Consider the following 22,595-nt stretch of genomic DNA (forward strand, 5'->3'; position numbering starts at 1 on the left):
TCCTTTTCCCAGAAAGGTGTTTATCTCTGTCGGCGCGATGCATGGAGAAGCCCGTTTGCTGAACCGATTCCGACAATATATCCCGAGAGAGCCATATTCCATAAAGAAATCAGTTGTTTCCAGCTACAATATTAATTTACAACATTAACAATGCCTACACTGTATTTCTGATCAATTTGATGTTATTTTAATGGACAAAAAAAAGCTTATCTTTCAAAAGACAAGGACATTTCTAAGTGACCCCAAACTTTATGAACAGTAGTGTATTTAAATTGACAATTCTGTGAACTGTTTTGGGCAAGTTTTAAATTGACACAATACCTGTTAGTAAAGGTGTCAGCTAGAGATGACGTGCAGGAGCTTGCAGGGATTTGCAGTCTTGCATGATGTCTACTTTGATGCTAATTAGCATTTTCGAATCTGAGTAAATAGAGCTGAATATATTGATAAGTCACCGTGTCTGAAAGAGATTTAAATGGTTATCAAAACATCATGCCATGGTTAAATCAAATCAAATCTTATTTGTCACATACACATGGTTAGCAGATGTTAATGTGAGTGTATTGAAATGCTTGTGCATCTAGTTCTGACCATGCAGTAATATCTAACAAGTATCTAACCTAACAATTTCACAACAATGAATAACCCCACCTCTTTAAGGAATACCTAGGATAGGATAAAGTAATCCTTCTAACCCCCCCCCCCCCCTTAAAAGAGTTAGATGCACTATTGTAAAGTGGTTGTTCCACTGGATATCATAAGGTGAATGCACCAATTTGTAAGTCGCTCTGGATAAGAGCGTCTGCTAAATGACTTAAATGTAAATGTAAATAAGAATATGTACATAAAAATATATGAATGAGTGATGGCCGAACGGCATAGGCAAGATATCCAATAGTTCCTCCTGACTGTATGTAATAAAACCTCAGATTTCCTGGGGTAACAATGTAAAAAATAACACATAAAAAAACAAAATACTGCAGTTTCCTAGGAACGCGAAGCGAGGCAGCCATCTCTGTCGGCGCCGGAAGTAGCCTACATGAAACACAGTTCTTATTTTAATTGTTTCTAAAATCCCCTATAGGAAAAATGAATGGTGGAAAAAAGATTGGAACCGTTTTCCTGTTTGACCGCTAGGTGTTATGGGTATTATGACACTCCCACCGCAGGGAGTGTCATTAAACGCTCGCTCATTGACCTACAAACAAAAACTCCTGGCTAGGTATGCGGAAAAAACGCCACCTGCTGGAGAATATAGATTTCGGGCACTATCATCCTTATTGCCTCGCCTCTTGCTATCTGAATATGCTCATAATACGTAAACTAAGAAACTCAACAAAATACCCAGTCTTATTCAAATKACTTCTCAGATCTATACATAGGTTCTGGGGCCTTTGTGGTGAACTTGCAAATCCAGCGAGAACATCAACTATCGATATACTCTCGCGCATTCCAAGCCACAGTCAAAATTGTCTATATCATAAAAATTCATGAAAATAAAGTGTTTTTTGTGCTTAATTTAAATTTAGGGTCAGCCATAAGGTTAGCAGTGTGGTTAGGTTTAAAATTTTAAGAAGAGGAATGGTAGAAACTTGTCTAGTAAAATAAAAAAGAAATAGGCGGGGTTTATGAATTTGTAACTGTGGTAACTTGTGACGACGATACAAGTCCGTGGAGAAAGGAGGCCCCTGGTGGTGGTTGTTTATAAGAAACCCCGTAGTGAATCGCTTTTCGCTTAATGCAACATAAATCCAAAATGGCAGGAGCTGATGGAGACGATTCTCTCTACCCCATCGCGGTGCTCATTGACGAGCTTCGTAATGAGGATGTGCAGGTAATCACCGATGCTCTGATCACAAGACGTTTGTTTGGGATATTATATTGGTGGTATTTATTTTACTTCAACATGTCTGATTTCAAAAAGGATCGTTAGCTAACGTTAGGCCTCTTGGCCTGTTCATGAAATCTCAGCCCGGCGCACCCAGTCTGGCTAACGTTAGCTGGTTATAAGCGTGTTACATGGTGTGATAAATATCAAACGGAATAGCTTTATGTCGTATTTAGTTACTGTCAAAAATGTATAGCTAGCTAACTAACTAGTTATTTGCGGTGTGTGTAAAGGTAACTGGTGCTAGCTAACGTTAGCTAGTTACTACTGGGTCACTTGTTTAGCTAGCTAGTGTGCCGGGCTATCTATTGTACGTAAGTTAACGTTAGTTAGCAGCTAACGAACTAATTAATGTTAGCTATCTAGCTCCAATTCGCATGTTAACTTGTAAATTAACCTAGCTACTTGTTTGTTATTGAAGTATTAAAATGCACACAACGTTACTGTATGCCGATTAGCAAGCTCATATATGTATATAGCTGCTAACTACATAGCTTCCTTCCTTCATGTACCCAACAGTCAACTACTGACATGTTTGGTTATGTAATATATCTGCATCTTGCTTTGGTGTCTGAAAGCATTACAAAACACACACATTATCTATACTCTAGAAAAAAGTKATGTTTGTAGGAAGGCACCTAAAAGGGAATACATTTATCTTCTCTGAAATGCTCATATCTGAAATAGTCTTCATAGTTGGCCTCACTAAAATGCGAATAATCTTTTTATGGCTAATGGTGGCATCTCTTGTAAGTTTCATGTAATAACATCATCTGGCATTGTTTACTTTCCAAGCTGCGACTGAACAGTATCAAAAAGCTGTCTACCATCGCATTGGCCCTTGGAGTGGAGAGGACCCGCACTGAACTCCTCCCCTTCCTCACAGGTATGTCCTCACCTTAAGTCCCCAGTTACAGCCATCATCATGAGTCAAGACATGTGAAAGGTCAATAATTCTGAGTCAACACTCTTTAAAGAGATTCACAGGGACATTGCACAACCAGCATTAACATTGGCACTTTGCTGGAAATTGTTCTGAGATAGGATGTAGAATTCATCTATCTAATTGTGTTGTCATGCCAATCCCCCGTGCCCCCACTCTTTCAATTTTGTTTAACACCTGACCTCTTGTAGACACCATCTATGATGAGGATGAGGTGCTTCTTGCCTTGGCTGAGCAGCTGGGCAACTTCACCATGCTGGTGGGAGGCCCTGAATATGTTCACTGTCTGCTGGTACGTATCTGTTAATAACAAAATTTGTCATTGAGCATATAAGATGCATACAGATATTCAACATATAGACCTTACAACACAATTTTACAGAGTTAACCCATGCATATACACCTATCTCAACACATCCAGTCAGCTACGCTACATACACATTCTTATGTCCCTGTGTCTTTCTCCGCAGCCGCCGCTGGAGAGCCTGGCTACCGTGGAGGAAACGGTGGTGCGAGACAAGGCGGTGGAGTCTCTGCGTAAGATCTCCCAGGAGCACTCTCCTGTGGACCTGGAGGTGCACTTTGAGCCCCTGGTGAAGAGGCTGGCCAGTGGTGACTGGTTCACCTCCCGCACCTCTGCCTGTGGCCTGTTCAGCGTCTGCTACCCCCGCGTGTCCAGCACCGTCAAGGCTGAAATTCGCCAGTGAGTAGCTATATCAGGAGAGCTAAAGCTTAGACCTGATTAGCGATTGAAATATGGTCTGTTATGTGTGTCCCCCAATAATCACTAGGAGCATAATATTAGAATTGTGGACATTACTTTGTCTCATATCAGGAGTCCCCATGCCCCCATCTCCTGTAGTCACACATACTAGCCTTCCAGTCCCAAGTCAATCAGATCGGGATGTTTAGCTACTCTTTTTCTGTAGAGGAGATACAATGGAGTTATGGTCTGATGGTGGGTGGCATGTTCTCTCCACAGGCATTTCCGCACTCTGTGCTCAGATGACACTCCCATGGTGCGCCGTGCCGCAGCMTCCAAGCTTGGGGAATTTGCCAAGGTTCTGGAGCTGGACTATGTCAAGAGTGACATCATCTCCCTCTTCACCGCACTGGCCTCTGATGAGCAGGTACATACATGTACTCTACAAGCGCACGGGACGTTCTGTGTCATTGCGGTGGGAAGTGCCTGGAGTTCTACCACACAATTCCTAAATCGACTGGCCAGTAGAAATAACGTGGCCATACATATTAGCTGTTTTTGAATGGGGATGGATGAATATTTCAGAGAATTCAGTAGGTAGCCCCACCTGGGACTCAACTGAGTCTAGCTATTGTTAACCCCAACGCCTCAGCAGTTACACCATTTTATTAAATTGGCACAGAATGAGAAATAATCCCATTGTCCCCCTGTCTGTAGGACTCAGTGCGCCTGCTGGCTGTGGAAGCCTGTGTGAGCATCGCCACGCTGCTGCCCCAGGAGGACCTGGAGACGCTGGTGATGCCCACCCTGCGCCAGGCCGCTGAGGACAAGTCCTGGAGGGTCCGCTACATGGTGGCTGACAAGTTTTCTGAGGTRAGCATGTGGAAACATTGATATGCGCCATGTAGCCATAATGCCTCGAAAATATTTGCTGCTTTACCCAACCTGGAACGGAAGCAATGGGGGACGACATTCAATGCTTCACAAGTGTTCACTTTGAAATTGTTATTTTAGTAGTTTTTAGTATGCCCATTTGTAGAAAGAAAAGGTGCGTTTTGAGAGAATTGTCTAATTTGTCAGAAGTATTTGCATTATTTTTGCTGTCATTTTAGTCTAGGCGTTTATATTTTCCGTTGCTTTACTGTATTGAACTTAAGTAATACAATGCTGCAAGTGGAAAGTAGTGTGGACATGGATAGCAGGACAGTTATGGGGGCCTGTAATGTTCTTAGTCCCCCCCAGTGTAGAACATTCTTAATGTCCTCATTGCCGCTTAACTTCATTACACTAACACATTGATTGCTAACCCATATGACCTTCTGTTGTCATTTAGTATAAAATGGGACATATTGCCACTGTTCAATAATATGTTGTAGAAGTTCAGTCAATGTAAAAGCTTTCAGGATACCTCTCACACATTTTTTGTGCACCACACTTACTGAAAGGTTTTCTACCACTTTCCCCCTCACCACCATGGTCTTTGGTAGCCTGTGTTCCCGACCTGAAATCCCATTAGTTTAGTGTGTTGATCAGCAAATCTCAGAGCAAGGTTTGAAGGTGGGATCATGTCAGAGCTGTAGATGGAGATGTCTGCTGGATGTTAATAGCTATGTCTATAGTCTGTGGTAGGAGTAGAAGTTCCCTCATCCAATTTAACAGTTTGCAGGATACTTCCACACAGATTTAGGGCTGGCAATGGCAAATAGTTTTGTGCACTTTCCCCCTTGCCACCATGGACTTTGTAGCCTATGTGTTCCCAACCCGAATCCCATCAGTTGAGTGTGTTGGTCATGGAGTCTCACACAAAGGTTTAGTGGTGGATGTTAATTGCCATGTCACTGATTTCACAGCTCCAGAAAGCGGTGGGCCCAGAGATCACCAAGAACGACCTGGTCCCAGCCTTCCAGAATCTGCTGAAGGACTGCGAGGCTGAGGTCCGAGCCGCCGCTGCCAACAAGGTCAAGGGTGAGTGTATGGACTATATCCGCCAGTCAAAGAAATAACTGTTTGAATGAGAAGCTTTTAACGTCTAATAGACCACAGTATTTATAAACCCCATTTCTTTCCTCAGAGTTCTGCGAGAACCTTCCAGAAGACAGCAGAGAGACCATTATCATGACTCACATTCTGCCCTGTGTCAAGGTATATAAAAAAAAACAGCCACGGTTCACTTTTTATCCCTCTTTTATTCTGCTAGCTTGTCCTGGTTTCTTTGACCTGTCAATTTCTCACTTGATGGAAGTAACTCCTAGCACCCATGACTTACGAAGGGGCAATTAAAAAAGAATTTATATTTTAAAAAATAGGCGAACATGTGTTCTGAAGTCTCGACAATAACACGGAGTTAAGCAAATTTATCTTGTTCAGAAGTGCAAATGCGCAGGCAGTGGATATTTTTAGACACCCACGAATCAATTTCTGTGTTAAACTGATTAACCTGTTTTTGACCGTACTTTCTATATGTGAACTGGGAGGATATTATGCGTTGTATGTTGAGGGATTGTGAAGAGATGAGGACTTGAGCTCAGTATAGCCTTTGGACAGCAGGGGGCAATGTTGTATTTCAAATGTCTACCAAATCACCACAAAATTCCTATTCACTGCTCTGTGTTGGAACGCACTGGTTGGTTCCTGAGTTTAAATGACATCGTTTTGTTTAGGAAATATATATTTTTTGGGAAATAACAGCTCTTCTAGGAACAACTCCAGCATAAAATACAAAAGTACAATTTTAGCCTATACCATCCTTTAGTCAAATCCCAAGTCCTTATTATCTATGTTAATTAAAGCTGGTCCAAATATGACTGAAATACAGTATATGAGCTAGGTGCAGCTATTAACCATGTCGGATAAATGATAAACTGTTTTCATTAACCGAATTGAGAAAATAAGAACCTGCGGAAAAACACTAAATGACAAAAGTATATGGACACTGCTCGTCAAATATCTCATTCTAAAATCATGGGCATTAATATGAGTTGCCCTTTCCCCTTTGCTGCTATAACCGCCTCCACTCTTCTGGGAAGGCTTTCCACTAGGTGTTGGAACACCTGCTGTGGGGACTTGCTTTTATTCAGCCACACGCGCATTAGTGAGGTTGGGCACTGATATTGTGTGATTATGCCTGGCTCGCGGTCGGTGTTACAATTAATCCCAAAGGTGTTTGATGGGGTTGAGGTCAGGGCTCTGTGCTCTGTGCAGGCTAGTCAAGTTCTTCCACACTGATCTAGACAAACCATTTCTGTATGGGCCTCGCCTTGTACACAGGGGCATTGTCATGCTGAAACAGGCAAGGGCCTTCCCCAAACTGTTGCCACAAAGTTGGAGGCACAGAATGCTGTAGCGTTAAGCTTTCCCTTCACTAGAACTAATGTGCCTAGCCCGAACCATGAAACAGCCCTAAACCATTGTTCCTCCTCACCCAAACTTTACAGTTGGCACTGTGCATTTGGGCAGGTAGCGTTTCTCTGGCATCCTCCAAAACCAGATTCGGACTGCCAGATGGTGAGCTTAATTCATCACTCCAGAGAACGAGTTTCCACTGCTCCAGAGTCCAATAGCGGTGAGCTTTACACCACTCCACGCCGATGCTTGGCATTGCGTATGGTGGGCTTAGGCTTGTGTGTGGCTGCTCGGCCATGGAAACCCATTTCATGAAGCTCCGACGAACAGAGGCAGTTTGCAACTCTGTAGTGAGTGTTGCAACCGAGGACAGACCATTTTTATGAGCTTCAGCACTCTGCAGTCCCATTCTGTGAGCCTTGTGTGGCCTACCACTTTGGCTGAGCTGTTGTTCCTAGACATTTCCACTTCACAATAACAGCACTTACGGTTGACCGGGCAGCTCAAGTAGGGCAGACATTTGACGAATAGACTGGCTGGAAAGGTGGAATCCTGTGACGGTGCCACGTTGAAAGTCACTGAGATCTTCGGTACGGGCCATTCTACTGTCAGTGTTTGTCTATGGAGATTGCATGGCTGTGTGGTTTATTTTATACACCTGTCAGCAACGGGTGTGGCTGAAATGGCCAAATCCACTAATTTTGAAGGGGTGTCCACACACAGCAGTTTTGTGTGTGTATATAGTGTTAAATGCCTGGTCTGTAGAGCACAGTACGCTTCACAGCGCTGGGTCAGCTTGCGTAAACAGATGATTCATTTCAACACAGAGGCTAGTTTGCACTTACCTGGTCCACAACGGCACCGTTATTCTATGGGCAGGATGTTGACTTTATACGCCTCTTGAGGAACATTGTCATAGTGCTTTTCTAACTTTTTTCCCGGTGCCACTTTTCTCCTGAGGGAAATATCAAGGTAGCAGTAATATTGTCACATATTGCCCTATTTGAAAATACTTGATTTGCTGTCCCTGTCCACTGAAATGTCTGACTCTTTCTCTCCTGACAGGAACTGGTGTCTGACACAACCAGCATGTGAAGTCTGCCCTGGCCTCTGTCATCATGGGCCTGTCCACCATCCTGGGCAAAGACAACACAGTGGAGCACCTGCTGCCTCTGTTCCTGGCCCAGCTCAAGGACGAGGTAAACACCAGTCACTACTTCTCCTATTCGTTCTATTCATTAGGCACCAAATGGCAGAAAATAGGCTGGAACTGGTAGGGACTGGTTGGACTTGGAGTCTGATCTGATCACCCCTTAATATCCCTAATGCTATTGGCCTTGTTCAGGATCAGATGTACCTGGCTGGCTCCATACCGGAGTATAAACCAAGGGATGATAGGGTTTGAATCTTTTTCCTGGTGACAGTTGTTGTAGTGGTGGTAGGCTGTTTGAGGTTTTCATTCTGTGTGGTTTCATTCTGACATATCCTTCCTAACTGTGGCCTGTATCGCAGCCAAAATCCAGATGGCGTAAGACTAGGGCGCTAGCCGACTACATTTACATACAGTTCCTTTGGAAAGTATTCAGACCCCTTGGCCTTTTCCGCAGCTTGTTACGTTGCAGCCTTTTCTAAAATTGATTAAGTTGTTTGTTTTCTCATCAATCTACACACAATACCCATAATGACAAAGCAAAAAGTTTTTTAGTAATGTTTCCAAATATATTCAAATTAAACACTGTTCACATTTACGTAAGTATTCAGACCCTTAATTCACTAGTTTGAAGCACCTTTGGCAGCGATTACAGTCTCAAGTCTTCTTGGGTATGATGCTACTAGCTTGACACACCTGTATTTAGGGAGTTTCTCCCATTCTTCTCTGCAGATCCCCTTAAGCTCTGTCAGGTTGGATGGGGAGCGTCGCTGCACAGCTATTTTCAGGTCTCTTCAGAGATGTTAGATCAGGTTCAAGTCTGGGCTCTGGCTGGGCCATTCAAGAACAATCAGAGACTTGTCCCAAAGTCACTCCTGCCTTGTCTTGGCTGTGTGCTTAGGGTCATTGTCCTCTTGGAAGGTGAACCTTCCAATTTGGAGGTCTTGAGTGCTCTGGTGCAGGTTTTCGTCAAGGATCTCTGTACTTTGCTCCGTTCATCTTTGCCTCGATCCTGACTATTCTCCCAGTCCCTGCTGCTGAAAAACATCCCCACAGCATGATGCTGCCACACACATGCTTCACCGTAGACATGGTGCCAGGTTTCTTCCAGGCGTGACGCTTGGCATTCAAGCCAAAGAGTTTATTCTTGGTTTCATCAAACCATAGAATCTTGTTTTCATGGTCTGAGTCTTTAGGTGCCTTTTGGCAAACTCCAAGTGGGCTGTCACGAGCCTTTTACTGAAGAGTGGCTTCCGTCTGGCCACTACCATCAAGGTCTGATTTGGTGGAGTGTTGCAGAGATGGTTGTCCTTCTGGAAGGTTGTCCCTTCTCCACAGAGTAAGCTCTGTCAGTGACAATCGGATTCTTGGTCACCTCCCTGACCAAGAACCTTCTCCCCCGATTGCTCAATTTGCCCAGGTGGCCAGCTCTAGAAAGAGTCTTGGTGGTTCCAAACTTCCGTTTAAGAATGGTGGAGGCCACTGTGTTCTTTGGGACCTTCAATGCTGCAGATATTTTTTTCTAAATATATTGGAGCTCTATGGGGGGAGGCAGTTTCAACCTCATGGCTTGGTTTTTGCTCTGACATGCACTGTCAACTCTGGAACCTTTTATATAGACACGTGTGTGCCTTTCCAAATCATGTTCAATTAATTGAATTTGCACAGGTGGACTCCAATCAAGGATGATCAATGGAAACTGGATGCATCTGAGCACAATTTCAAGTCTCATAGCAAAGGGTCTGAATGCTTATGTAAATAGGTATTTCTGTTTTTTCTTTTGACATTTTTAAAGATTTCTAGCCTGTTTTCGTTTTGTCGTTATGGGGTATTGTGTGTAGATTGAGGATTTTTATGAATTTAATCCATTTTAGAATACGGCTGTAATGTAACTGTGGAAAAAGTCAAGGGTATATATGTAAGGCACTGTGTTTCTGGTGGCTTATTGATACTGGAGTGGAAAGGTTTGGGCAGATGACGCAAACTGCCCTGCAAAAAAATAAAGGTGCACAAATACACAGACACGATTGGCTGTCATCTTAGGCAGCCTTACTATTAAAAGATGTTCTAGTTTGCCTTGCAGCCAACGCTGAGTTGACAGGGTTTGTGTCATAAGGATTACAGTCAAAACGGACAACTGAGGTGCAAACAGCCCGAATGACTCACGGATATAAAAATAATCTGTTTTCGTCAATATTTCTACTCCAAATATTTAGTTATTGGATTTTGTACTGTCCCTCAGCTGGCTGCCAACTCTGTCGTATCCTATTTGGTTCACAAAAAGCTTGATGTGAAATTTGTCTGCACGTTCGGACGCTAAGAATCAAGGCCTGGGACTGGCAGCATGAGTTGGGAACGAGCGGAATGTCTTTGGCAATTCTTTTAGCCGTTGTTGCTAATGTCATGTTGCGATTGGAGCCAAGAAAGGCGTCATTACAAGCAGACGGGGAAGCATAAGCAATAGCTCAGATTTTCTGTCGCAAAGATTTTTGCCACTTAAGACACTTGAAATAAAATGGCTTTCATTCTTGGAAGGACATATGTCATGTTCCCTAATGTAATTATCCCCAGCGACTTATACAAGAGATCCCTCTCACTGCTCTCTCCCTCTCTTTTTGCTCTTTTTCCTCCATCCCCCTCTTTCTCCCTGCAGTGCCCCGAGGTGCGCCTCAACATCATCTCCAACCTGGACTGTGTCAACGAGGTGATCGGCATCCGCCAGCTCTCCCAGTCGCTGCTGCCTGCTATCGTGGAGACTGGCCGAGGACGCCAAGTGGAGGGTCCGCCTGGCCATCATCGAGTACATGCCCCTGTTGGCCGGACAGCTGGTGAGTCCTCGCCTGCGTCCCAAACGGCACCCTATTCCCTACATAGTGCTCTGCTGTGACCAGAGCCCTGCACCCTACTCCCTACATAGTGCACTACTTTTGATCAAATTTGCCATGAGTGTGTTCTGTAGTCATGGTGGGCAAGTGCTGGTCACCAATATCATTTGTTAAAAAAAATATTAAAAAAATGGCTATGCAATGTGTAGTCATTCAGCTAGCTTTATTAGTGATTTCTATGTAGAAAGTGGCATACCCTCAATTACTATTCAGTAATAGTGTGGCTTCCACTGTAATTTTGTTTGATGTTATTTTGTTGGATTTTTTAGAATTTGTTTGGAAATATATTCTCTCTTCTAATCTCTCTACCCCAGGGAGTGGAGTTCTTCGACGAGAAGCTGAACACCCTCTGCATGGCATGGCTCATTGACCACGGTAAGAACCCCCCCCTCCCCCTAATAACACACCACTCTCTGTTCAATTGCATTTGACTTCGGTGTCCACACCCTGAGATAAGTCAGTGGAGTAGAGGACACCAACATTGGACAGAGGTGGGTCACGTCCCAGACGGATCATGTCCTATGCTGCTGTCTAAGCTAGCAGTTCTTCTCCAGCTTCCCTCCTCCCCCGCATCCTCTGTGGTTTGGGGGGAGGAGGAGACGTGTCAGGCTGCAGCTCTCAGCCTCATGGCTGTGCCAATGACAAAGGTCTGATAAGAACCCAGTGACTTGGACTGGGAGAGGCCAGGAAATGCGCTCTCCTTCATTTCTCTCCTGCCCTCTCCTCTCTAGCTGAGCAAGTTCAATTCAATGTTGTGCTACCGCACGGCAAGCGGTACCGGAGCGCCAAGTCTATGTCCAAGAGGATTCTAAAACATTCTACCCCCAAGCATAAGACTCCTGAAACATCTAATCAAATGGCTACCCAGACTATTTGCAGTGCCCCCCCCCCCTCTACGCTGATGCTACTCTGTTATTATCTATGCATAATCACTTTAATAACTCTACTACATTGTGCATTTTTACCCAATTACCTCGACTAACCGTTCCCTAACCCGTTTCAAGACATTGACTCTGTACCGGTACCTCCTGTATATAGCCTCGCTATTGTTATTTTACTGCTGCCCTTTAATTATTTGGGGGGTCTGAATACTTTCCCGARTGCACTTTATCTGTGAGTAACTGGCAAATATGGAGGGGGCGGGGGGTGTTAAACCATGGGGGCTGCTTGAAATGAGTGCCAATTTGATTATAGGGGATGCACTGAAAAACATCAGTCAAAACAACACACGCTATCAACGAGCCACCTGTGATTCTCCACTTGGCAGCTTCTTGTTATTGTTACAAACTATCTGACCATTCAATCATAACTCACACCTTCCGGCCAAATCGATGCGCTCATCATATTCGTGACATTGTCAGCCAACCAGTCTATAAAGCCTTGAACAGCAAGATTGAATCTGTTTTTGGCCTATCGCTCGAGTGCATCTTTAGTAATCCTGTTTAGAAATAAATGTCTTCTGAGAGCTGTCCTCAGTGTTTAGACTAGGTTCTGTTTGTCCTCAGAAAACCTGCTTTATTTTCTCGCATGGAAGACTTTAGCTCTGGTCAACAGTTTTCCCAAGCTACAGATCTAGGATCAGGATTCCCTTCCCCAATCCTAACATCCTAAATGCAAAACTGACCCATGGTCAGTGTCAAGAGGCATTTTCTCCGCTATGCATAACGCAATCTACCTTACATCACCACATCCCCCATTTCCCTTCTGGCTTTACGGACAACCATCATGGCTGTAGAATAGAAGAAACAGGATGCAGACGGGTCAATAGTTGAACATTCCCTATACATTTGTCAGACACAGTCCAAATACCTGTACTTGCATTTTAAATAGTAGGCTAAATATACYGAACAAAAATATAAGTGCACCAATTTCAACAATTTTACGGAGTTACAGTTCATATAAGGAAATCAGTCAATAGAAAAATTAATTAGGCCCCAATCTATGGATTTCACATGACTGGGCAGGGACGCAGCCATGKGGTCCTGGGAGAGCATAGGCCAACTCACTTGGGAGCCAGGCCCAGCCAATCAGAATAAGGCCCTCAAAAGGGCCTTATTAGGTGGAGGTCCYGTGCTTGCGTGGTCAGCGTTTGTGAGGCCAGGTGGGCGTACTGCCAAATTCTCTAAAATGACGCTGGAGGCGGCTTATGGTAGAGAAATTAATTATCTGGCAACAGCTCTGGTGGACATCCCTGCAGTTAGCATGCCAATCGCACAACTTCCCTCAACTTGAGACATCTGTGGCATTGTGAGACAACTGCATGTTTTAGTGGCCTTTTATTGTCCCCAGCACAAGCTGCACCTGTGTAATGATCATGCTGTTTAATSAAATTGTATTAGTCACATRTGCTGAATACAACAGGTGTAGCTACACCTTAGTGAAATGSTTACTTACAAGCCCCTAACCAACAATGCAGTTTAAAACATAAGAATAAGAAATAAAAGTGACAAGTAGTTAAAGAGCAGCAGTAAAATAACAATAGCGAGACTATATACAGGGGGTACCGGACAGAGTCAATGCAGGTAGAGTTTTTAGACTGACTATGCATAGATAAGAGAGTAGCATCAAATAGTCTGTGTAGCTATTTGATTAGATGTTCAGGAGTCTTATGGCTTGGGGGTGGAAGCTGTTTAGAATCCTCTTGGACCTAGACTTGGGGCTCCGGTACCGCTTTCCGTGCAGTAGCAGAGAGAACAGTCTATGACTAGGGTGGCTGGAATCTTTGACCGTTTTTAGGGCCTTCCTCTGACACCGCCTGGTATGGAGGTCCTGGATGGCAGGAAGCTTTGCCCCAGTGATGTACTGGGATGTACGCACTGCCATCTGTAGTGCCTTGCAGTCAGAGGCCGAGCAGTTGCCATACCAGGCGGTGATACAACCGGTCAGGATGCTCTCGATGGTGCAGCTGTAGAACCTTTTGAGGATCTGAGRACCCATGCCAAATCTTTTCAGTCTCCTGAGGGGGAATAGGTTTTGTCTTGCCCTCACAAATGTTTTGGTGTGTTTGGACCAATCTAGTTTGTTGGTGATGTGGACGCCAAGGAACTTGACACTCTCAATCTGCTCCACTACAGCCCCGTCAATGAGAATGGGGCGTACTCTGTCCTCCTTTTCATGTAGTCCACAATCATCTCCTTCGTCTTGATCACGTTGAGGGAGAGGTTGTTGTCCTGGCACCACAYGGCCAGGTCTCTGACCCCCTCCCTATAGGCTGTCTTTTCGTTGTCGGTGATCAGGCCTACCACTGTTGTCATTGGCGAACTTAATGATGGCGTTGGAGTCGTGCCAGGCCAGGCAGTCATGAGTGAACAGGGAGTCCAGGAGGGGACTGAGCACGCACCCCTGAGGGGCCTCCGTGTTGAGGATCAGCGTGGCAGATGTGTTGTCACCTACCTTTACCACCTGGGGCGGCCTGTCAGGAAGTGCAGGATCCAGTTGCAGAGGGAGGTGTTTAGTCCCAGGGTCCTTAGCTTATTGATGAGCTTTGAGGGCACTATGGTGTGGAACGCTGAGCTGTTGTCAATGAATAGCATTCTCACATAGGTGTTYCTTTTTGTCCAGGTGAGAGAAGGCAGTGTGGGGTGTAATAGAGATTGCATCGTCTGTGGATCGGTTAGGGTGGTATGCAAATTGGAGTGGGTCTAGGGTTTCTGGGATAATGGTGTTGATGTGAGCCATGACCAGCCTTTTAAGCACTTCATGGTTACAGGTGTGAGTGCTACGGGTCGGTAGTCATTTAGGCAGGTTGCCTTAGTGTTCTTGGGCACAGGGAATATGGTGGTCTGCTTTAAACATGTTGGTATTAGACTCAGACGGGGAGAGGTTGAAAATGTCAGTGAAGACAGTTGCCAGTTGGTCAGCACATGCTCGCAGTACACGTCCTGGTAATCTGTCTGGCCCTGCGACCTTGTAAATGTTGAACTGTATAAAGGTCTTACTCACATCGGCTGCGGAGAGCGTGATCAATCATCATGAACAGTTGGTGCTCTCATGCATGTTTCAGTGTTATTTGCCTCAAAGCGAGCATAGAAGTAGTTTAGCTCGTCTGGTATGCTCGTGTCACTGGGCAGCTCTCGGCTGTGCTTCCCTTTGTAGTCTGTAATAGTTTGCAAGCCCTGCCACATCCGACGAGCGTCGGAGCCGGGGTAGTACGATTCGGTCTTAGTTCTGTATTGATGGTTTTCCTTGGTTGATGGTTTGTCGGAGGGCATAGYGGGATTTCTTATAAGCTTCCAGGTTAGAGTCCCGCTCCTTGAAAGCGGCAGCTCTGGCCTTTAGTTCAGTGCGGATGTTGCCTGTAATCCATCCCTTCTGGTTGGGGTATGTACGTACAGTCCCTGTGCGGACRACGTCATCRACGCACTTATTGATGTGGCGTACTCCTCAATGCCATCGGAAGAATCCCGGAACATATTCAAGTCTGTGCTAGCAAAGCAGTCCTGTAGTTTAGCATCTGCTTCATCTGACCCCTTTTTTATTAATCGAGTCACTGGTGCTTCCTGCTTTCATTTTTGCTTGTAAGCAGGAATCAGGAGGGTAGAATTGTCACATTTGCCAAATGGAGGGCGAGGGATCGCTTTACACGCGTCTGTAAAGGTGGTCTAGAGTTTGTTTTTTAATTAAAAAATAAATAAGTCCCCCCCTCTGGTTGCACATTTAACATGCTGTTAGAAATTTGGTAAAACGCCTTTAAGTTTCCCTGCATTAAAGTCCCCAGCCACTGGGAGCGCCGCCTCTGGATGAGTATTTCCTGTTTGCTTAWGRCGGAATACAGCTCATTGAGTGCGGTCTTAGTGCCAGCATAGGACTGTGGCGGTATGTAGACTCCTACGAAAAATCCAGATGAAAACTYTGTAGGTAGATTGTGTGGTCTGCAGCTTATTAAGCGATGCTCTACCTCAGGTGAGCATAACCTGAACTTCCTTAGACATCATGCACCAGCTGTTTACAAATATGCATAGTCCACCGCCCTGTCTTACGAGACGATGCTGTTCTATCCTGCTGATACAGCGTATAACCAGYCAGCTGTATGTTGATAATGTYGTCGTTCAGCCACGACTCCGTGAAGTATAAGATATTACAGATATTATTGCTTCACCTGCCAGGTGGATGGATTATCTTGGCAATGGCGAAATGCTCACTAACTGGGATGTAAACAAATTTGTGCGCAAAATTGAAGAATAAGCTTTGTGTGTGTTTGGAAAATGTTGGCTCTATTTCAGCTCATGAAACATGGGACCAACACTTTACGTGTTGCGTTTTATATTTTTGTTCAGTGAAGGAAGTTTATATGACATCTCAACAATAAAGATGTTGCTTTTAAATGCCAGGATGTCCTCATGTTGGCTTCATCTAGTAGAATTCGCTGCACATTAAGGAAGAGAAGCGTCTTTTCAAACCCACTTGTTTGACAACAGCTGATAAGAGGATGGGCTGTACCAAAATGAAAGAGTTGTGGGAAACGGCGCAATTAAGCATTGGATGACATTCTCAGGATGGGTGTGCCTAGTTTGTGGCTTACTGCATACRTTTATACTCAACAGTACGTTCAAAGTTGCATGATTAGTACACGTACGTAGTTTTAGTAAGAAGTTGCCCAGACAGATTTCTGACATGGCCAGTGTCACGCACAGGTTTTAATATCTCATTGTAGCGCCAAAGCCTTGGGTCCACAGGCCAATGGCAATGCTCTTCTAGCCCCAGCTAGGCTCTCTAGCAGTCTCTTTATGGCTGTATTAGGAGCCAAAGGGCCAGGTTTGTCAGTGGGTTAGAAATGTGTTTTACCCAGGCCCACTGGTCTCCCTAGCTCTGTTTATAAGCTAGTATTGAATATCAGGTAATCAGGCTTTTGTGTACCCAGATGTTATGTCACTGTATTCTGGGCACAATTGAGTGTTTAGACCAGTTCTGCAGTCACTAGCCTCTCTAGCCATGATTACTGATGGACATGTTTTCCATGCAAATGGGAGATTTTCCATGTTATTCATTTGTTATTTGGCAAACAAACTGACAATAGTCCAAAGATGGCTGCCAAATGGCTAGAAAAGCGCTCAAAAGAACCAAGAATCCTAGCAATGTTTTCAAGCGCCGGGTACTCAGGTTTTTCCTGAGTAGTGTACTCAAATCAAATCCAAATCAAATCARATTTTATTTGTCACATACACATGGTTAGCAGATGTTAATGCGAGTGTAGCGAAATGCTTGTGCTTCTAGTTCCGACAATGCAGTAATAACCAACGAGTAATCTAACCTAACAATTCCACAACTACTACCTTATACACACAAGTGTAAAGGGATAAAGAATATGTACATAAAGATATATGAATGAGTGATGGTACAGAACGGCATAGGCAAGATGCAGTAGATGGTATAGAGTACAGTATATACATATGAGATGAGTAATGTAGGGTATGTAAACATTATATTAAGTGGCATTGTTTAAAGTGGCTAGTGATACATTTTTACATACATTTACATCAATTCCCATTATTAAAGTGGCTGGARTTGAGTCAGTATGTTGGTAGCAGCCACTCAATGTTAGTGATGGCTGTTTAACAGTCTGATGGCCTTGAGATAGAAGCTGTTCCGGGTGGTTGTTGTCCTTGATGATCTTTATGGCCTTCCTGTGACATCGGGTGGTGTAGGTGTCCTGGAGGGCAGGTAGTTTGCCCCCGGTGATGCGTTGTGCAGAACTCACTACCGTCTGGAGAGCCTTACGGTTGTGTGCGGAGCAGTTGCCGTACCAGCCGGTGATACAGCCCGACAGGATGCTCTCGATTGTGCATCTGTAGAAGTTTGTGAGTGCTTTTGGTGACAAGCCGAATTTCTTCAGCCTCCTGAGGTTGATGAGGCGCTGCTCCGCCTTCTTCACCACGCTGTCTGTGTGTGTGGACCAATTCCGTTTGTCCGTGATGTGTACGCCGAGGAACTTAACTTACTACCCTCTCCACTGCTGTCACGTCGATGTGGATAGGGGGGTGCTCCCTCTGCTGTTTCCTGAAGTCCACAATCATCTCCTTTGTTTTGTTGACGTTGAGTGTGAGGTTATTTTCCTGACWCCACACTCCAAGGGCCCTCACCTCCTCCCTGTAGGCCGTCTCGTCGTTGTTGGTAATCAAGCCTACCACTGTAGTGTCGTCCGCAAACTTGATGATTGAGTTGGAGGCGTGCATGGCCTCCAACTCGCGTGTAGAGTTTGAATATGTCTATCTCTGTGTCATTGAGTTTTGTACACCATTTTAGATCGCAATTTAATTAGAGTAACGCTAGTCAATAGGTCCACTTAGTTCTATTAATATTCTAGTTTTGTAAAGGAAAACCCTGACTTTATCCTGACCACTTTTTTTTATTTTTTTTATTTTTTTGACACCTACTACTAAAAATAGAGTTAGGCCTAGTAGTTTATTTAGTGCTACAGGCCAATGTCTCTAAGCGTGTGTGTGTGTGTGTTTTCGACAGTTTACGCTATCCGCGAGGCAGCCACCTGTAACCTTATGAAGCTGGTGGAGAAGTTTGGAGCCGAGTGGGCCCAGAACACCATCGTGCCCAAGGTGCTGGGCATGGCCAACGACCCCAACTACCTGCACAGGATGACCACGCTCTTCTGCATCAACGTGAGTCCTCCTGACCTTCACACCACACACAAACCCTCAGACACTAGGCGTATAATACGATGGAAGCTAGATCTACTCAGGTTTTTATATAAAGCTGGTCATATTACCACGGTGGATATTGATCATGTAGCTGCCGCCATCTCAAGCAGGCTCGTAACTTTGYGTGCCTGTCGCACATGGCTAGTTGAACGCCAAACAATTTGAGTTGCTGCTGAACCATCAATCCATGGGAGAGGAGAGTCAGTGACGAGTTTTGCCGAAATCAACATGAAAGAGAAGCTCGTGCAAATTTCGCAGGCTATGGTATAAAATAGGATATTAGAAGTGCATATTTTTATTACATATCGTTAATGCAGACTTTGGGGTGCTTATCAATGCAGAAACAGCTGCTTTGCCCCCCCCACCCCATCTATAAAATAATGGTATTATGTCATATAAAACCTTTACTATGAGTGAACCTTCTTATGCTTTTGCTGTCATTACATTTTTTCTGAGTGAAATGTGTTATAGTCATATTAAAAAACCCATCTCACGAAACATTTAGTAATCACTCGTCTCCCACAAATGAAGTGAATGATGACGCCATCTTTGCGAAATGGAGGGAATCTGATTTCATTGGTCCTCACCGCGCAGCTCAGTCATTTCATTCAGGGTAAGTGGAGTTAGTGGTCTGCCTTGGAGCAGGTCAGTTCTGAAGGATCCGTTGCCATAGAAATGTACCTGGCTAAAAGGTGAGCCACTTTCGTATGACCAGTTATCCCGATTTGAACTCTGAATTGATCAAAGTTACCTCGCTTACGCTTCTAACCTGATTCGTAGTATAGGGCTGATCTCCTTAAACCTCAGATGGATTTAAACCAAGTAATTTTTGGCCAACATTTTACTTCTAAAACAATCATACTTTTTTAGCAGGTACCTTTCTGTCCCAGTCATTTATTCTGGTAATTTATCATTATTTTACATCTGATATTTTAGCCACTTATCAGACGCTCTTATCCAGAGTAACTTAGACACAAGTGACTAACGATCATTTGTTTATGCATTGTTGGTTTTCATGTCATCCACCCCAGGCTCTGTCTGAGGTCTGTGGCCAGGACATCACCACTAAGCAGATGCTGCCTGTGGTCCTCAAGATGTCCAACGACCAGGTSGCCAACGTGCGCTTCAATGTGGCCAAGTCCCTCCAGAAGATCGGCCCCGTCCTTGACAGCAAGTACGTCCTCCTCGTCCACCACAAAGCCCTCGTTCATCTCGTTCAGGCCTACCTGAACAACCATCTCCGATGACTTGACCACAGTCTACATCAGGGTTGTGTTCAGTAGGCACAAAACGGGCGCAAAAATGATGAAACCGATGACGCTCTTGCTTGAACTGGTCCAGTAACGATGCTCATTTGAGTTATTCTGTGACAGTATGTTTTGCGTCTACTGAACACGACCCAGATCTCCGTGTCCAACCTTAATTCCTTGCAGTCAGCTAATCCATTATGGCACGGGAGTGTGTGGAAAATGTGTGAAACGTTTCATTTTTCTCAGTGCTCTGCAGACAGAGGTGAAACCAGTCCTGGAGAAACTAGACACAGACACAGATATGGATGTTAAGTACTTTGCCCAGGAAGCTATAAGCGGTAAGTATAGTACTCTGTCCATTTCCTTCCTTTATGAAGTCACCTCACTAGGCCCACGTTCAGTTAGGCACATGTTGTGGAACATTGCCAATAGAGATGTCCATGAATAGAGCTGCTGGTAGTCCTTGTGCTACGTCAAAGACGCATGTTTGTTAGAAATAGCCTATATCATGTGTATCTGAGCGTTCTACAATGTGCCCTGCTTGAATGCGTTTCCCAATGTGAACTTTAATCCATCTTGTCTTTCTGATTCATTTCTCCCCTTAGTTCTGGCCTTGGCATAAACCAACCCAGGCTCGGCTATCCAGAGGAAACAACAGCCCACACACTTCTCACAATGTATTTATTGATGTTCAAGAGCAACTGGTGATCTATGGAGAATTAACGGAGCCTATTAACACCTATTTGTCTTTTTTTTCTTTACTCTCAGTGATAATAAAAATGTCCGGGGGAAAAAGCACAGGCTTCTAAATTCCCCTCGCTGTAACTCTTTTGCTTYTCCGAGTGTGATGAAACATGCATTTTAAGCATCGCATGCTGACCGCTGTGCATAAGTAGCGTTGCTGGTTTGACCCGCACATTCCTCTCCTACATGCATAGCCACCGACGAACGTTACTATTAGCACGGCCCCATTCGCTGCCACATTTCCCTGTACGATACACCCAGAACACGCGAGCCAGCTCTTGGTTGCATGTCCAAGTGCCAGACAGATGCTATTGCTGCAGCAGATGGCGAAGAAGGCTGTTTTATTTGCTCGTGAAGAACTGCAAGGCTAAGGCGCCCGCAGATTTTGTTTACGTGTGCTGCCCCCCCCCCTCTCGGATGTTTCTCGTGTATTCGTAAAATCTGTTTGCGCAAAACCCCATCCTCGCTTTCTGGCCTGTGCAGGTGTTCTGTGTGTGTACAATGAGTTACAGTTGAATTTGTCTGAGAAATGAGTAATACACACCCAGTGTTCTATCGAAATGTGAAGGGATACTTCGGGATTTTGGCAATTGCCCTTTATCTACTTCCCCAGAGTCAGATGAACTTGGATACCATTTTTATGTCTCGGTGTCCAGTATAAAGGAAGTTAGAGGTAGTTTCGTGAGCATTCGTTAACTAACGCTAGTTAGCGATTACGCCTGTAGTAGTTAGTAACTTCCTTCAAACTGCATGCAGAGCCATAAATATGGTATCCACATGTTCATATGACTGGGGAAATAGATAAAGGACCTCATTGCCCAAGTCATGAAGTATCCCATTAGTAATGGGGACCACCACAAAGTGTTGCCCATCATTTGATTTGTCATTATAGATTMGTTTATGTATTCAGTTCGTCACTGGCGTTATTTCTTTTTCTGAGTCATTTGTTTGACACGGGGGGGAACATTGGGAGTAATTGTTCAATCGCTCTTGCTATATTGCTCTTAATCTTTGTGCCAATTACTGATGAGCAATTTTGTTTTTTTTTAGTACGCTTTCGTAAGGTTTAGCTCTTGATTGCCCTAATTTTATGYCGTAATGATGTTTTGTGTTCTCTAAAGACGAGGCATCACTCCTCACGGGTTGTCATTCAGTCAGTGGAACAAGGCTGACCACTGAAGCTAAAAGGACGGGGAGCACAGAGAATAGCAGGGCTCTGTGTGTGGGTGGTTGTATAATATGGGAAGGGTGTGTGTGTGAATGATTTGGTCAAATACAGTCAAAAGAAACTTGTCTTTCCCCTCATGTCTCCCTCCCCATTTTCTCATCGGTCTCTTAAATAAACAAACCTTGATTGGCCCATAACATTTAGACCCTGCTTTGGTTTTTATTAAATTCTCTCCACGATTGTGACGCTGTACTTGAACTGAGTGAACTTTTGCATTGAGTGTTGTAACTGTTTAGTTGTCTGCACACCCTTAAGTTTGCAGATGTTGTTGCCTTAAAGGTATTCAGCGACATGACTTTGCACAGCAGCACCGCAATGAGCAAGATTAGAATGCTGTCACACACAGTATCTGTACATGTGCACCAGTTCGCTTCAGGCTCTTATGTGAAAGCCACCGGACCAAAACGGCAGGGAAGTTTAGCCTGGCACGCCAAAGCTCCTAATTCTGACCTGAGTTAAGCGTGTGTAAATGGGTGTAATGTAAAAGTCAGTGACAGTTATACACAGAGTATACAAAACATTCACGCCTGCCCTTTCCATGACAGACTAACCAGGTGAAAGCAATGATCGCTTATCGATATCACTTGTTAAATCCACTGTAAATCAGTGTAGATGGAGACAGGTCAAAGAAGGATTTTTAAGCCTTGAGACATGGATTGTCAGAGGGTGTATGGGCAAGACAAAAGATTTAAGTGCTTTTGAACGGGGTATGGTAGTAGGTGCCAAGACCTGCAAAACATCTTGGTTCTTCACACAACAGTTTCCTGTGTGTATCAAGAATAGTCCACCACACAAAGGACATCCAGCCAA

General features: G+C 44.4%; 1 protein-coding gene across 1 annotated transcript; it reads left to right on the forward strand.

Annotated features, from left to right (window-relative positions):
- Positions 1–1,718: 1,718 nt before the first annotated feature.
- On the forward strand, positions 1,719–20,608 carry LOC111982763 (serine/threonine-protein phosphatase 2A 65 kDa regulatory subunit A beta isoform-like). The gene is given in 17 exon segments (XM_024014352.2): positions 1,719–1,834; positions 2,684–2,774; positions 3,023–3,123; positions 3,302–3,534; positions 3,814–3,961; positions 4,252–4,407; positions 5,385–5,499; positions 5,606–5,676; positions 7,942–7,954; positions 7,957–8,075; positions 10,680–10,781; positions 10,783–10,854; positions 11,226–11,286; positions 18,370–18,524; positions 19,595–19,737; positions 20,060–20,151; positions 20,419–20,608. Coding segments are annotated over 17 exon segments (1,785 nt in total). The 5' UTR covers positions 1,719–1,738; the 3' UTR covers positions 20,436–20,608.
- The last annotated feature ends 1,987 nt before the right edge of the window (positions 20,609–22,595 follow it).

This window comes from Salvelinus sp. IW2-2015, linkage group LG22, assembly GCF_002910315.2.
Source record: "Salvelinus sp. IW2-2015 linkage group LG22, ASM291031v2, whole genome shotgun sequence".
NCBI classification, from domain to species: domain Eukaryota; kingdom Metazoa; phylum Chordata; class Actinopteri; order Salmoniformes; family Salmonidae; genus Salvelinus; species Salvelinus sp. IW2-2015.